The sequence below is a fragment of the Crocodylus porosus genome, unplaced genomic scaffold (assembly GCF_001723895.1).
Source record: "Crocodylus porosus isolate Cpor-Errol unplaced genomic scaffold, CroPor_comp1, whole genome shotgun sequence".
In the NCBI taxonomy this organism is placed as follows: Eukaryota; Metazoa; Chordata; order Crocodylia; family Crocodylidae; genus Crocodylus; species Crocodylus porosus.
In genome coordinates, this window is record NW_017728931.1 from 107,290,952 (window position 1) to 107,304,647 (window position 13,696).

General features: G+C 41.9%; 1 protein-coding gene across 3 annotated transcripts in view; it reads right to left on the reverse strand.

Moving 5' to 3' along the window:
- Window positions 1-415: 415 nt before the first annotated feature.
- GRM8 (glutamate metabotropic receptor 8) overlaps window positions 416-13,696 on the reverse strand; it is a 570,128-nt gene continuing 556,847 nt past the window's right edge. For all 3 annotated transcript variants that reach the window (XM_019543461.1, XM_019543459.1, XM_019543460.1), the window contains exon 11: window positions 416-973. In XM_019543461.1, coding sequence (XP_019399006.1) covers window positions 924-973 — 50 coding nt within the window. In that variant the 3' untranslated portion in view covers window positions 416-923. The remainder of the gene's footprint in view (window positions 974-13,696) is intronic.

Here is a 13,696-nt window from a genome sequence, read left to right on the forward strand (position 1 = left end):
CAAATGTTTAATTTTTATAATCTTTGCTATAATTATCTGAAAAGGTTTGCTTATCTATTTTTTTAAAGAAAAAAACAGTTGCTGAGTCATGAATGATAAGCACAACACCAGAAATGTTTCATTTCACAAAAGCTTATAAAATGTATTTACTTTGGGAAAAACACCCACCAGAAATTTGAAAAGAGTCACAAGTTTTTTAACAAAGAAGTTCACCTGTCTCAGGGAGTACACACACACACCCCACCCACTCACACACGCCCATACCAACATGCTTATACTTTACACTGCATTCCTCTGATGCCATGATTATTTCTTTTATTTATATACCCCACCTTTACTGCACAGTCTAAACAAACAATAGACAACACTGTCAGGACTTAAAATTCTTTTCCTTAAAACTGCAACGAAACAAGTCTCAACATTTGCAAAACATTCCTTTATTTTTAGAAATAAATTATTTTGTATAAAAATTTGCATGCGTCAACCATTGCATTTATTTTAGCACAACCCAGGGATTCAATTCAGTCAGCCATCACAAGAAACAAACTCATCTTGTTGTACGAGTTGAACAATGTGGGACAGGAATGGAAATTCTCACAATCACAAAAAAGTACTTACAATTATAACATCAGACATGGTTTATTTCAACAGCATTTTTTTCACAAGCTAACATTTGTTTTCCATTTGTGAGTTACTTCCTTTTGTGAGTGAACAGTTCAGAAGCTTGACACTCGGTCTGTATTTTATAAAATTAGGCTTTTTCCTCCCCTGCCCCTTCTGATTTTAGCTCTTAGTTAATCCATATCCTTTATTGATTCAGCTGTGGTCTACAGATATTTTCAAGACTGAGTTTTTGGTGATGGTGAAGTCATTGTTTTTAAGTTCACATACTGAAGGTCTTCATTTGTGTTTCTTGTCCCTGTTCAGTTTGTATGATTGCTGTAGCTCACATAAGTCGTCTTGGTAGAGGAAGCTGCAAAGCAAAACACCAAAGTTATGGTTCAGGTTTGAAAAACAAGGAAAAAAAATGTACATATCACTTTAACTGTAGTATTCAAGCATACCAGCAACCCCAACACAGCCCTTGTTCAGGACAGTGTTACATTATGTCCTTAGGTTTGAGCACATAGGGGGCATATCTACACAAGAAGCTACTGTGCAGTGCTTACAGTGCATTTCTTTAGTATTTGTATAATCAAGTACTAAATAAATGCGCAGCAACTGGAGCTACTGTGCAGTAGTGCTGGTGAAAGCCTTTTAAGTGATGCTACTGCACAGTAGCCTAATAATACCGTACAGTAGCATATTAGCACAGTATTATTGCTACTGCACAGTATTATTCAGCTACCGTGCAGTCAATATTTCATGTAGAAGTGCTCACTGGTGTTTAAATATTGTGCTATACAGGAACATTGAATGAAGGTGAAACTGTGTTTTGATTACACTTTGTATCTCTCTGGGTAGGACACTACAGAGTGGAAGAAGAAAGGGTCTGATAAAGGCCTACTCCCAAAGGTGTTTCTGCATTTTATATTTAATAGTCGTTGGAAGAGAGACAGCACTGGGATAGGTTCTGCCCCATGAAAGGACAGAGGCAGGAACTACAGCTCCTTCATTCCAAAACAGTCACCATTTCACCAGATTATGTTCCCTGTGGCTTGCTTTTCCTTCTGGCACCACATTTCTTCCATTCTTGGCTGCCCAATGCTCCAGCTTGAAAAAGAAGGTGAAAGGGTACTTAGGTAATGTCTACACCATGGCTTTGTGGTTAGAGGAGTTTGCTGGAAAGTGGGAAATGCAGGTGTCTCTTGGGGGAAGGAGGGTGGAACATAGGTCTCCCACTAGACTATTGAGTTAAATGATGGGATGAGTCTGCATTCTCCCCAGTCAGAAGTTGTATTTTTTTCTGTGGACCCATTTGCAAGGACTTACATGCCATTATCTACAAACCCAGGCAGAACAGGATTGCCACAGAGCATATGTGGCCTTTTTGAGGTCTCAGAAAGACAAAAGTAGCTGCCAATGTAAAAACAGAATCTAAAATCTGTGCAAGTGCAATAATTTACATCTGGACACAAGTATAACACTGGGATGCCTTTATGCCAAATTGGATTTGGTCCTTGGGTTCTAGATCCTATTCAGATCCCAAGACTGCTCTGGCTGTTTGAACCTACATTAGCCATTTCCCATGAAAAAGCTTTATGTACCAGGTTATGAGGCTAGCTCTACGCTCCCACTGAAACTGCCTGTTTGATAGTCAGGAGTGAAGACTATCAGAAGGAGAGCCAGAAGGAGAGCAAACAAGAGGGCATTCTACTCTGTGGTCTAGGAAACTGAGTATTCACCTGGAAGGGCATGGAACAGGAATGGGCAAAATGGCAAATCTGGCCCACAGGGCTGAGACAGCATGGGTCTGCAGAACTAAGGCTTTGCTCCAGTCCCAGCCTCAGCCCTGGCCCTGGCTGTCACGGCCCCATGATCCTGGGATTGCCATGGAAATCAGCTGGGAACTGCGCAAGCAGGGTGTGTTGCTGGGAAGAGAGGGCCAGGGCCAGGATCCTGGGGCAGTAACAACATGGGGTTGGGGCAGACTCATGATCTCCCCCCTGCACACCTCTGCCTGCAGAACCCGTGCTCACTGCAGGGGCATGTGGGCAGTGGATTGTAGTCCTGCCCCAGCCCTGGCTCCACATTGGCACAACCCCAAAATCCAGGGGTTTCCCAGGCCCTGCCCACTATCTTCCTTCCAGCTGAATGCCCTGTTCATCTTCACAGGCCCCATCCCCTGGAAGATGGGCCAGGGTGCCCAAGCATCAGGGCTGGGTCCGGTGGAAGCTACCAGAAGGACCTGCCACTGCAGGGGCTGCAGGAAAATTGAGTCTGCTGTGGGCTGGATTTTGCCCACCCTGACTTAGAAAAAGGGAAAGATTTTCTTTTTTCCTTGGAAGAACCCACAAATGGGTCCTTGCTCCTGTTCTCAGTATAATTGTAACAAGAAGCCCCTTCTTGCCTGAACCCCCCATTTTGTGCATTTCTTTTTCCGTCTGAGTATTGGCAGAGACCTAGCACACATTGCATGGGTGTGGCAAGGCTCAGAGCAAGCCAGAAAACTAAAGTGGCTTTCTGTAGGAAAAATCTACAAACTACATCTATACATCGATTGAGCTAAATGTCACTCAAGTAAACAAAAGAATTAAATATCCACTTCAAAAACGGTAAATATAACCTGGTGCTAACCTGTCCCCACTTACTGTCCTCAGTAGCCTTTGATCCTCACTCGCTCACATTGCATTTTTATATATTTCTCACAATGCATTTTTATATTTCATCTGTCTCATCTTTACCAGGTCATTTTATATTTTATACTTTTAAACACTTAAAGAATGTACTCCCTGTAGAATGAAGTTACACCCTGGACCATTGTTAAAAATTGCATTGAAATTGTAATTGTAAAGTGATAAAATCTGCTATATTGGGTTGGTCCCCTGTGTGAATGCGAGTATGAATTACAAATCAAGAACTTCTGGCTGTTAATTGACAATAGCCTAGCCAGAGGAAGTTACCATTACAAAACTCTACAAGCTATTTTAGGCTAATCAAGCCAAGGAACTGATTACTAGAACTCAGTACCCATCCTATTGATTATTCCTGTAACCCATGACAATACAGCTATTGAGTCAATCAAGTCAAGGGTGGACTCCCAAAACTACACCATGGGGCAGAACCCCCAGTGACTGTGACTGATAGTTGTTATGCACTATTCAAGACTATAGTGCGACCTCTGGATTAAGCAGCCAAGATGATACTGGGGATCACGCAAGTCTGCCAGAAAGGGCTAAAAGGCAGTGAAGTGTGACCCTCAGTGGCACCCCCCTCATCCAGCAACCAACCTACTGGTAAGAAGGACAAGCAAGTGACCCCCTTCTGGAGAAGACATCACCCTGGAGGAAGCTGACGTTCAATAGCAGACTCCAGGACCCCGGGTAGGTATAAATCAACATCAGTGCTACACTACTATTGCAGCAATTCTATGTGTGTGAGTGTGTAAGGTGGCCAGTACCCCTCATAAGTCAAAGTTTGCATTTATGATTTTATTGGTAACTTTACATCCCATACAATAAATTAGAATTCATTATGATCCTGTGAGTCGGTCCTTTGTTGCCAACAAAATGGCTGCTAAGTCTTAGACATCTATTATGTAAAATAGGATAAAGCTATCATATATATTTATTCCTAGATAAAAGCAGGGAGCTGGGCAGCTACTGGTGAAATATCCACTTGGGAGGAAGGCAGGTAAATAAAGAGCTGCCACAACGCCTGGCACTTGAAGGGAAAGAGCCCAAAGGTGGCCCTTGTAGCCCTTAAACTTGGCAATACTGGATGAGTAGGATATGTAACCAATATGCTATGGAGATGTTCTGACACACGGCATTGATCTTCCAAGAAACATTTGCCAGAATACTAACTGGGAAGACCAGCTGCCTATTGTTACTGAAAGTCACCAATGCCCACCATATTTGAGCACAGTAATGAAGAACTACACCCTTAACAACAATAAGAGATTATAGCTGTGTCATTCTAAATGTTATGGTTAATCTCCATATGGCTGGGGTCAGGTCTGACCCCAGAGGACATTCAGAGATTTACATCTAGGACAAAGCAGTGGCATTAGTGTTACTCATCTACCATAGAGCACCACCGCAGGAGTAAAGCTGAAATAACAGAAATCTAGAAACAGAAAAATAACAGCTTTTTTCTACATAACCTACCCAGCTCGTTACATTATGTACACATCTGTATTATCATAAGATCAATACATATACATAAATAATGGAATATCCTACGTCAAGGTCAGGTTAGTGTTTGGCTCACTGGGGAAAATGATTCTGAAGTTGCAGCTGGGGAAGATAAAAATGATTCTGCCCATTGAAATGTAAATTTCATTCAACTTCTTTCATTTGGACATTGGAGCGCATAATTGTCAGAGCATACAGAGGAAATAAATCACCAAATAGCTTACCTCACACATACAGGTGGCTCCGACTTTGGTTTCTGGGGACCCCTACTTCATGAAAGAATTACCAGGAACAGATGCTAGGTAAATCCTTTATAGTACTATGACTAGGGCATAGAACCCCTTTCCTGACAGAGAATTTGTCTGATTTTGAGGTATTAGGCACTTTTAGGCAAGTATGACCAAGCTGATATTTTTCAGCTCTTTCACATGGAATATAACATTCCCACTTAAGCACTCTCACGCTCGCTTAGATGGAAATTTGAGGAAAATTCCACTTTTCCCTGTACTTCCTTTTCTGGGAATACATCAAGATTTCTGAAATGGGACTACTTTCTTTAAAACATAAAGGGGTTTGGTTTCTAGTAAAAATGACTGTATGAAATTGCATAATCATTAATCAAATGTTGAGGGTTGTTTCTGGGGGTTGGCTGAGAAGAACAAATGTTGAATTTTACTTTGTGATTAAACTGTTTGACAAGGTTTAATTTTGATTTCCTCTGTAGTGGGGGGCATGATTTTGTTCTTGGGATCTCTTGAGTGGACATTAACAACTTTTACTGTAGCAGAAATTGGCCACCAGGCTCCCCCCGCCCCTCTGGCTTTAATGTATTGCAGGTTAGGTACTGTTTTGCATCAGGGTTGATTGTGTAGTTTTGCTAAGGGGCCAGACTAGTGGTTTTCAATCTTTTTTCATCTGTGGATGCCTACAATTTTTTTAATGGAGATGCACATCCTCTTTATTTGTAAATGTGAGTATTCATATACTTTTCATTGATCATACTTATCTTTCACAGATGCTTAGACATAGTCTGTGAACCCTCAGGGGTCTGCAGACAATAGGTTGTAAACCACTGGGTTAGACAATGGACTTATGCATAGGGATGATCCTACTTCATGAAGGGGGTTGGACTAGATGACCTATGGAGGTCCATTCCAGCCCTACTTCTCTATGATTCTATGAATGCTGGAGGCATTGAGAGACAGGAAGAAAAAACTAATATACATGTATATTCCTTACTGTTTTATTTTGAAAATGGAATCAGATTTATTGCACAGTATTACCATAAAGGGGAGTCTATATCTGTTTGCTAGCTGCTCTCATCTCACCCCCATACTGTGTAAGTAATTCTCTACCAGCCTATTCAACCTGGCTCTCTTCATTTGATAAATATCATAAGTTTCTTTATGGTTTGCTGTAATGAGCTGGCAGCTCATGTTTGGGGATTTGAGCACCGCAACATCTGGTATTTTGGTCTTTAAGACTGTAAGTATTTTTTAGCGGTAATATGAACCATACTTGGCAAGCACAGATGACCTGCAAATGTAGCAAACTCTGCTCATCATATTTGCTCATCAGAGTTTTCCAGGCCCATTTACTATGCTACTCCCAGGAAAAGACTAAAGATATGTATGATGTACGTAATGTCTTATATAAGTTTCCTTTGAACGCAAAAGAAATTTAAGACAGAACAACATCTAGGGCAATCTGACATTTGTTTTCCTGTGTAGGAGAAAAAAATCCCCATATCCCATATGAAAACTCATAATCAAAATTAATGAGGAGCAAAAGCGGTTGGTTGTCATCATTGTTAATGTTGGATACATATATATATTTAAAAGAGATGGCATAGTTACATCTTCTGTAGTTTCACACAGATTTCTGGTTCTATATTATCTTTTCATTTCTTCGACATTGGTAAATGCATACCTCATTCCCCACAAGAGGTGCCTGTATTTCATAGAAAGGAAACATGGAAAGGGCAGGGGCTGTGGAGGGGATGGATTAAAGCAAGAATGGAGCTTGGGAACTTCTTGGACTGTCCTACCCCTGCTTTTCCATGGACCTACTGAGGGAAAATTAGAGAGCAGATTATCCAGTGATTCTTCAGAGGGTCATCACCTCCTTCCTTATGAAAACAAAGATATTTAAAAGGACCTGCCTAATAACCAATTTTTATCTTGGTTATTTTATCAGCTCCCTCCCTCCCCCCCGTTTTGTTCCTCCTCCCCCCCAGCTAGATCTGGAGCATCTCCTAACCCCCTCCCCACAGAGCCTGAACTTGCTACCTTCTGATGACCCTGGGTTGTAGACAAATGGGAAAAGGGACACAAACTGATTTGTCTCATCAGGGGCTCAGGAATCAATATGGGATCTACCAATACCAGCAGGGTGAGGGCACTTGCAAAGTAACTGGATAGAAATGAGGTCCTGATCGGTCTTCTAAAGCTAGCAGAACCTGGGATTTTGGAGGTCAAAATAAACCTCATCACTAAGATGAAACCTCATCACTATCTGAAACCTCATCAGTAAAATGAAAGAGACAGAAGTCTTTTTTATAGTTCATGGAATAGCAGGGGAAATGGGAGGGAGGGCAGTTCTCATCACTCTCTGGGGATGCCTATGTGGGACCTGATGAGTGATTACCACAGCAGGGATCTGTAGAAACAAAGGAAGAATTCATTCAGGGATCCCATACTCCCTGAAACAGCAACTGAGAAGCAGCTCAACACCAAGCTTCTTGACATCCTCATTTCCTTCTCTATCTGTAGGCCTTAGGAAGATGCTTCCAGACATTTGATATTAGAAATGCAATAAGAAATTAACTATACTCTTATGTACCTTCTAGGTACCAGGGACATACGTGCGTATGGAGTGGGACTTCAGTGAGAAAACTATGAGGGGGAATTCCTTACCCTTCCTTTTATGGGATAATGTAAAAACAAGCAAACAGAAAAAAAACCTTTATATACATCCAAACAAAAATGTTCAGGTTGCTATCTCTTCAGGGCAGCATTAGAACTAAATAAATGAATAAACCTCCAAAGATACAAACCAGGGAAATGCACAGTTAATATTGTGCTTCTTAGGCCAACCTATCTGAAACTTGCCCCCAAAGCTATACCTAGAGAAAAATCAGGAAGTCTCTTAACCATGTTTGCTTTTATTAAGCACCAGGAACTTGAATCCTTTCATTTTAACTGCATAGCGATTATCCTGCATTAGGCCTTTGTCATGGTTATACACAGTAAACATAAAAAGACTTTCCCAAATTCTTGACTATTACCACATGGAAGGCAATTAGTCCCTGGTCCTCAATGCAGGCTGAATCCCAGAAGGCACTGATGTATGTATTACCCTCAGGCAGTGCTCAGTATCTGTCAGGACTGGATCAGGTGCTTTCAGAAAAATATTACAATGTGGAAAATATATTGCAGCCTGAGAAATATAGTGCAATATATATTGCAGTACCTAGATCATCTTAGAACACTGAAAACATCACTTTACTATTAAAAAAGCAACACATCAGGACTCTGATTTTCCATGCTGTCTGTATGTGAATCAAGACCTGCATCTATGTGGAATCCCACAGGTTTTGGGTACCACAAGAAGTAGCACACAGGATTAGTGCCTTAAATGTGAAACAAATTAATAGATACATTGTTCTCTGATGTGCATTTCCCCCTGTATGCAAACAAAGAGCAATTGTAGGCCAAGTTTTGAATTTCTTAATTCTCGTGAAAGGTAAAAAAACAAAACAAATTCAAACCATTGAATCATGGAATCTTAATTACAATTTCACAAAGGACTTTGTTGGGGAACTTTTATGAATATATATTTATATGGCTTGCTTTAGCATCCTAGTGTATAGTATACAGAAATGAATGAAAAATCATAGTGTCTTAGAAAATTAGGGTTGGAAAGGACCTCAGGAGGTCATCTAGATCAACCCCCTGATCAAAGCAGGACAGTCCCCAACAAGATCATCCCAGCCAAAGCTTTGCCTCGCCTGGTCTTAAAAGTCTCCGAGGACAGAGATTCCACAACCTCCCTGGGTAACCTGTTCCAGTGCTTCACTAACCCTCTAGTAAGAAAGCTTTTCCTAATATCTAACCTAAACTTCCCCTGCTGCAACTTGAAACCATTGCTCCTTGTTTTGTCATCTGCCACCACTGAGACACACAACTCCCAGATCCTTTCCTTCAGACTATCTAGCTCCCACCTCCACCCTTCAGGTAGCTGAAGGCCTCTTAAACCCCCCTCAGCATTATCTTTTCCAGAGTAAATAACCCCAGTTTCCTCAGCCCCTTCTCAGATGTCATGTGCCCCAGCCCACTAGCCATTTTTGTTGCCCTCCACTGGGCTTTCTCCAATTTGTCCACATCCTTTCTGTAGTGGGGGGGCCCAAAACTGGACACAGTACTCCAGATTTGGCCTCACCAGTATCTAATAGAGGGGAATAATCACCTACCTTGATCTGCTGGCAATGTTCCTACTGATTCAGCCCAGTATGCCATTAGCCTTCTTCACAACAAGGGCACACTGTTGGCTCATATTCAGCTTATTGTCCACTGTAACCCCCAGGCTCTTTTCTGCAGAGTTGCTGCATAGCCAATAGGTCCCCAGCCTGTACCCATGCATGGGATTCTTCAGCCTTAAGTGCAGGACTTTACACTTGTCCCTATTTAATCTCATGAGATTTCTTTTGGTCCAATCCTTGAATTTCTCTAGATCTCACAGGCATGTTTATATGCACACTTTAATGTGCATTAACCTTCTTAATTAATTAATGTGCACTGAAAAGAACACCCAGGATTGCCACCTCACCAATTTAAAAAGGCTTTTACCAAACAAGGACACTCCTTGTTAGATATAGATACAGATTGCACGTTTGAAAGAGCCACGTGGATACCACGTGAAGAACTGCTGCAGCACAGAAGAACCCCCCCTACAAATCGCACACCGCTGGTTATGACTTATCACCCCTCCCTTGAACCCATATGGGAAATCCTTCAAAAAATTGCAACACATACAAGAAAGAGACCCTATTCTTAAAAAGATCTTCCCAGAGCCACCCATCCTAGCCTTCAAACAAGCACTGAACCTCGCTAACCTCATCACCAGAAGCAAACTTCCTGAAGCCCAGAACACGCCAAAAGGATCCAGACGACACTATGACAAGAAATACAAAACCTGCCAACACATCTCCAACACCCGCATAATTACTAACCCCACAAGAGAGCCATCAGCATTCCTGGCTCCTACAGCTGCACCTCCAGAAATGTACTATATCTCATTCAATGCACCAAATGCCTTGATGGAAAATATGTAGGAGAGACCAAACAACAACTGCGCACCAGAATGAACGCACACTGGAAATCTATCAAAGACAGGAATACCCAATTACCTGTGGGGGCACATTTCTCACAAGAAAACCACTCTCTCTCCAATCTCTCAGTCCTGATCCTTAAAAGGAAACTCACAAAACACTTCCCAGAGACGAGCCTATGAACTCCACTTCATCAGCCTCCTGGATATTAAAAATCATGGATTAAATATAGACATTGGATTTATGACACATTATAACTTGCCTGACATCTGACTCCCCAAGTATCTCTCCACTATTCATCCCCCTTCTTTCTCTTCCCCCCCACCCCCAGTCTGTTTCTCACTCATTGACTCCTCAATCTACATCACTGACTACCTGTCTTGCATGCAGACCAGCCCAGCCTCTGGCTTCTTTACTTTTCATTCCATCCAGGAAGAGCACACACCAACTGCTGAAACTTTCTTAGCCTGACAAAGGGTTTTTGAACCCAAAAGCTTGCTTAATAATTGTTTTCCAACTATTTAAGTTGGTCTAATAAAAGAGATCAGATTCACCCAAAGAAACTTGTCTGCCTATTAACCTTCTTAATGCACATTAAACAATCAATTAAAAAACATGCTATTTAGCTAATACTCATTAAAACAGGCTGATGCACATTAAGTGTCACTTAAAAGCTCTCCTTTAGTTAATACACATCAAGACAGGCTAATGTGCATTCTCCTAGTACATCATAAGGGAGGGCATTTTTATACATGCAAGCACTGCAGCACCTAGCACTTTGAAATGTGCCTGGCGCTGCATTGCTTGCAGTTGTATAAATGGTGAAATGTACATCAACACGGAGAAAATGGCAGCAGTCTGCTTTTGAACTAAAACACATAGAAGGTATTTTAGTTCAAAAGTGTACCACCTCCATCTTCTCCATGCTGACGCATATTTTACCACCTAGACAACTGCAATCAATGCTCACATCCAGAGCAAACTTGCTAAATTGAGCCTGCTCTGATGTGCTGGAGATCTGGTGCATCTGGGCACAAAAATGTATTTGTATACATGCCCGGATGTTCTAGATTTAATGTGCATTAACTAAAGTGCATTAGTTCATGTGTAGACACTCCCATTATTGAATCCTAGCCCCACCTTCCAGTATGTCCTCTACTCCCTCCAGCTTGATGTTATCTGCAAACTGCTGAGTGTACACTCCATCCCATCTTGCAGGTCACTGATGAAGATATTGAACATACCCCTGGAGCACTGCACTTGATACTGGTGGCCATCTACACACTGAGCCAAGGGCACTAAACTTTGAGCACAACAATCCAGCCACTTTTATATCCACTTTACAGTCTGTTCATCTACCCCATACTTCCTTAGCTTGCCTATGAGAATGCTGTGGGAGACAGCATCAAAAGCTTTGTTAAAGTCAAGCTAAATCACATCCACTGCTCTTCCCACATACACAGAGCCAGTCATCTCATAATAGAAGGCAAACAGGCTTGTCAGGCATGACCTGCCTTTGGTGAATCCATGCTGACCATTCCTAATCACCTTCTTCTTTCTGAGTGATTATAAATGGATTCCTTGAGAACTTTCATGTTGTTTTCTAGGGATCGAAGTGAGGCTGACTCGTCCATAGTTCCCCCAATCTTCCTTTTTCCCTTTCTTAAAGTTGTTTGCCCTTTTCCAATTATCCAGGACCTCTCCCAACTGCCATGATATTTCAAGGATAATGGCCAATGACTCTGCAATCATATTGAGTCATCTGCAATCATAATCCCTCAGCACCCTCAGGTAAATCATGTCCAGCCCCATGGACTTGTACATGTCCAGCTTTTCTAAATAGTCCATAACCTGTACTTTTACCACTGTTGGTTGCTCACCTGCTCCCCAAACTGTGCTGCCAGATGCAGTATTCCAGGAGTTGACCTTGCCTGTGAAAACTGAGGTGAAATAGGCATGGAGTACTTCAGCCTTTTCCACATCATCTCTCACTTTGTTGCCCCCACTCTTCAGTAAGTGACCCACACTTTCCTTGATCTTCCTCTTCTTGCTGAAACAACTTGTAGAAACCCTTCTTGTTACCTTTCACATTCCTTGCTAGCTGCAATGCAATTGTGCTTTGGCCTTCCTGATTTCTTTTCTGCATTCCCAAGCAATATTTTATACATCTCCCTAGTTGTTTGTCCAAATTTCCATTTCTTGTAAGCTTTCTTTTTTGTAGTTTAGCTCATTGATGATTTCTTTTGCTAAGCCAAGCTGGTCTTCTGCCATATTTACTAGTCTTCCTGCACATCGGGATGGTCTGTTCCTGTACCCTCAGTATGGTTTCTTTAAAGTACATCTAGCTCCTGTGGACTCCTTTCAGACTGGCCTCCCATGAAATCCTGGTCATCAGTACCCTGAGCAAGTCAAAGTCTGATTTTCAGAAGTCCAAACTTCCTAATCTGATCCTCTCCTTCCTTGCTTTCCTTAGGAACCTGAACTCAGTCACTTTGGGGTCATTACTGCCCAAGTTACGATCCACTTCTACATTCACCACCATTTTTTCCAGTTTGTGAGCATCAGATCAAGAAAAGCATGTCCCCTAATTTTCACAGAATAATAGAAAGTTAGGATTGGACTGGACCTCAGGAGGTCATCTAGTCCAACCCCCTACTCAAAGCAGGACTATCCCCAACTATATCTTCCCAGCAAAGGCCTATTTTAATTCAAGTTAAATAGGATCTAGCCAGATCCTGAGAACCTCCAAGGAGAGAGATTCCAAAACCTCTCTGGGTAATGTGTTCCAGTGTTTTACTACCCTCCAAGTGAGAAAGCTTTTCCTAATATCTAACCTTAATTTCCATTACTGCAACTTGAGACCATTGCTCCTTGTTCTGTATCTGACACCACTGAGAACAGTCTAACTCCATCCTATTTGGAACCACCCTTCAGGTACTTGAAGGCTGCTATTAAATCCACTCTCATCTTCTCTTCTGTAGCTAAGTAGGCCCAGTTCCCTCAGTCTTTCCTCCTAAATCATGTGTCCCAGCCCCCTAAGCATTTTTGTTGCCCTCCACTGGACTCTGTCTGATTTGCCCACATTCTTTCTGAGTGGGGGGCCCAAAACTAGACACAGTGCTCCAGATGTGGTTTCACCAGTGCAGAATAGAGGGGAATAATTGCTCCTTTGATCTTCTGGCAACACTCCTAACAATGCAGCCCAGTATGCAGTTAGCCTTCTTCAAACAAGGGCACACTGCTGGCTCATCTTATTCAGCTTCTTGTCCACTGCAAGCCCCAGTTCCCTTTCTGCAGAGGTGCTGACTAGCAAGTCAATACCCAGCCTGTACCACTGCATGGGATTGTTCCACTTTAAGTGCAGGACTTTACACTTCTCCTTATTGAACATCATTAGATTTCTTCTAGTCTAATCCTCCAATTTGTCTAGGTCTCTCTGAAGCCTAACCCTCCCTTCCATTATATCTACTACTACCTCCAGTTTCGTGTCATCTGAAAACTTGCTTAGGGTTCCCTCTATGCCATTTTCCAGGTCATTGATTTCATAGATTTCATAGACATTAGGGCTGGA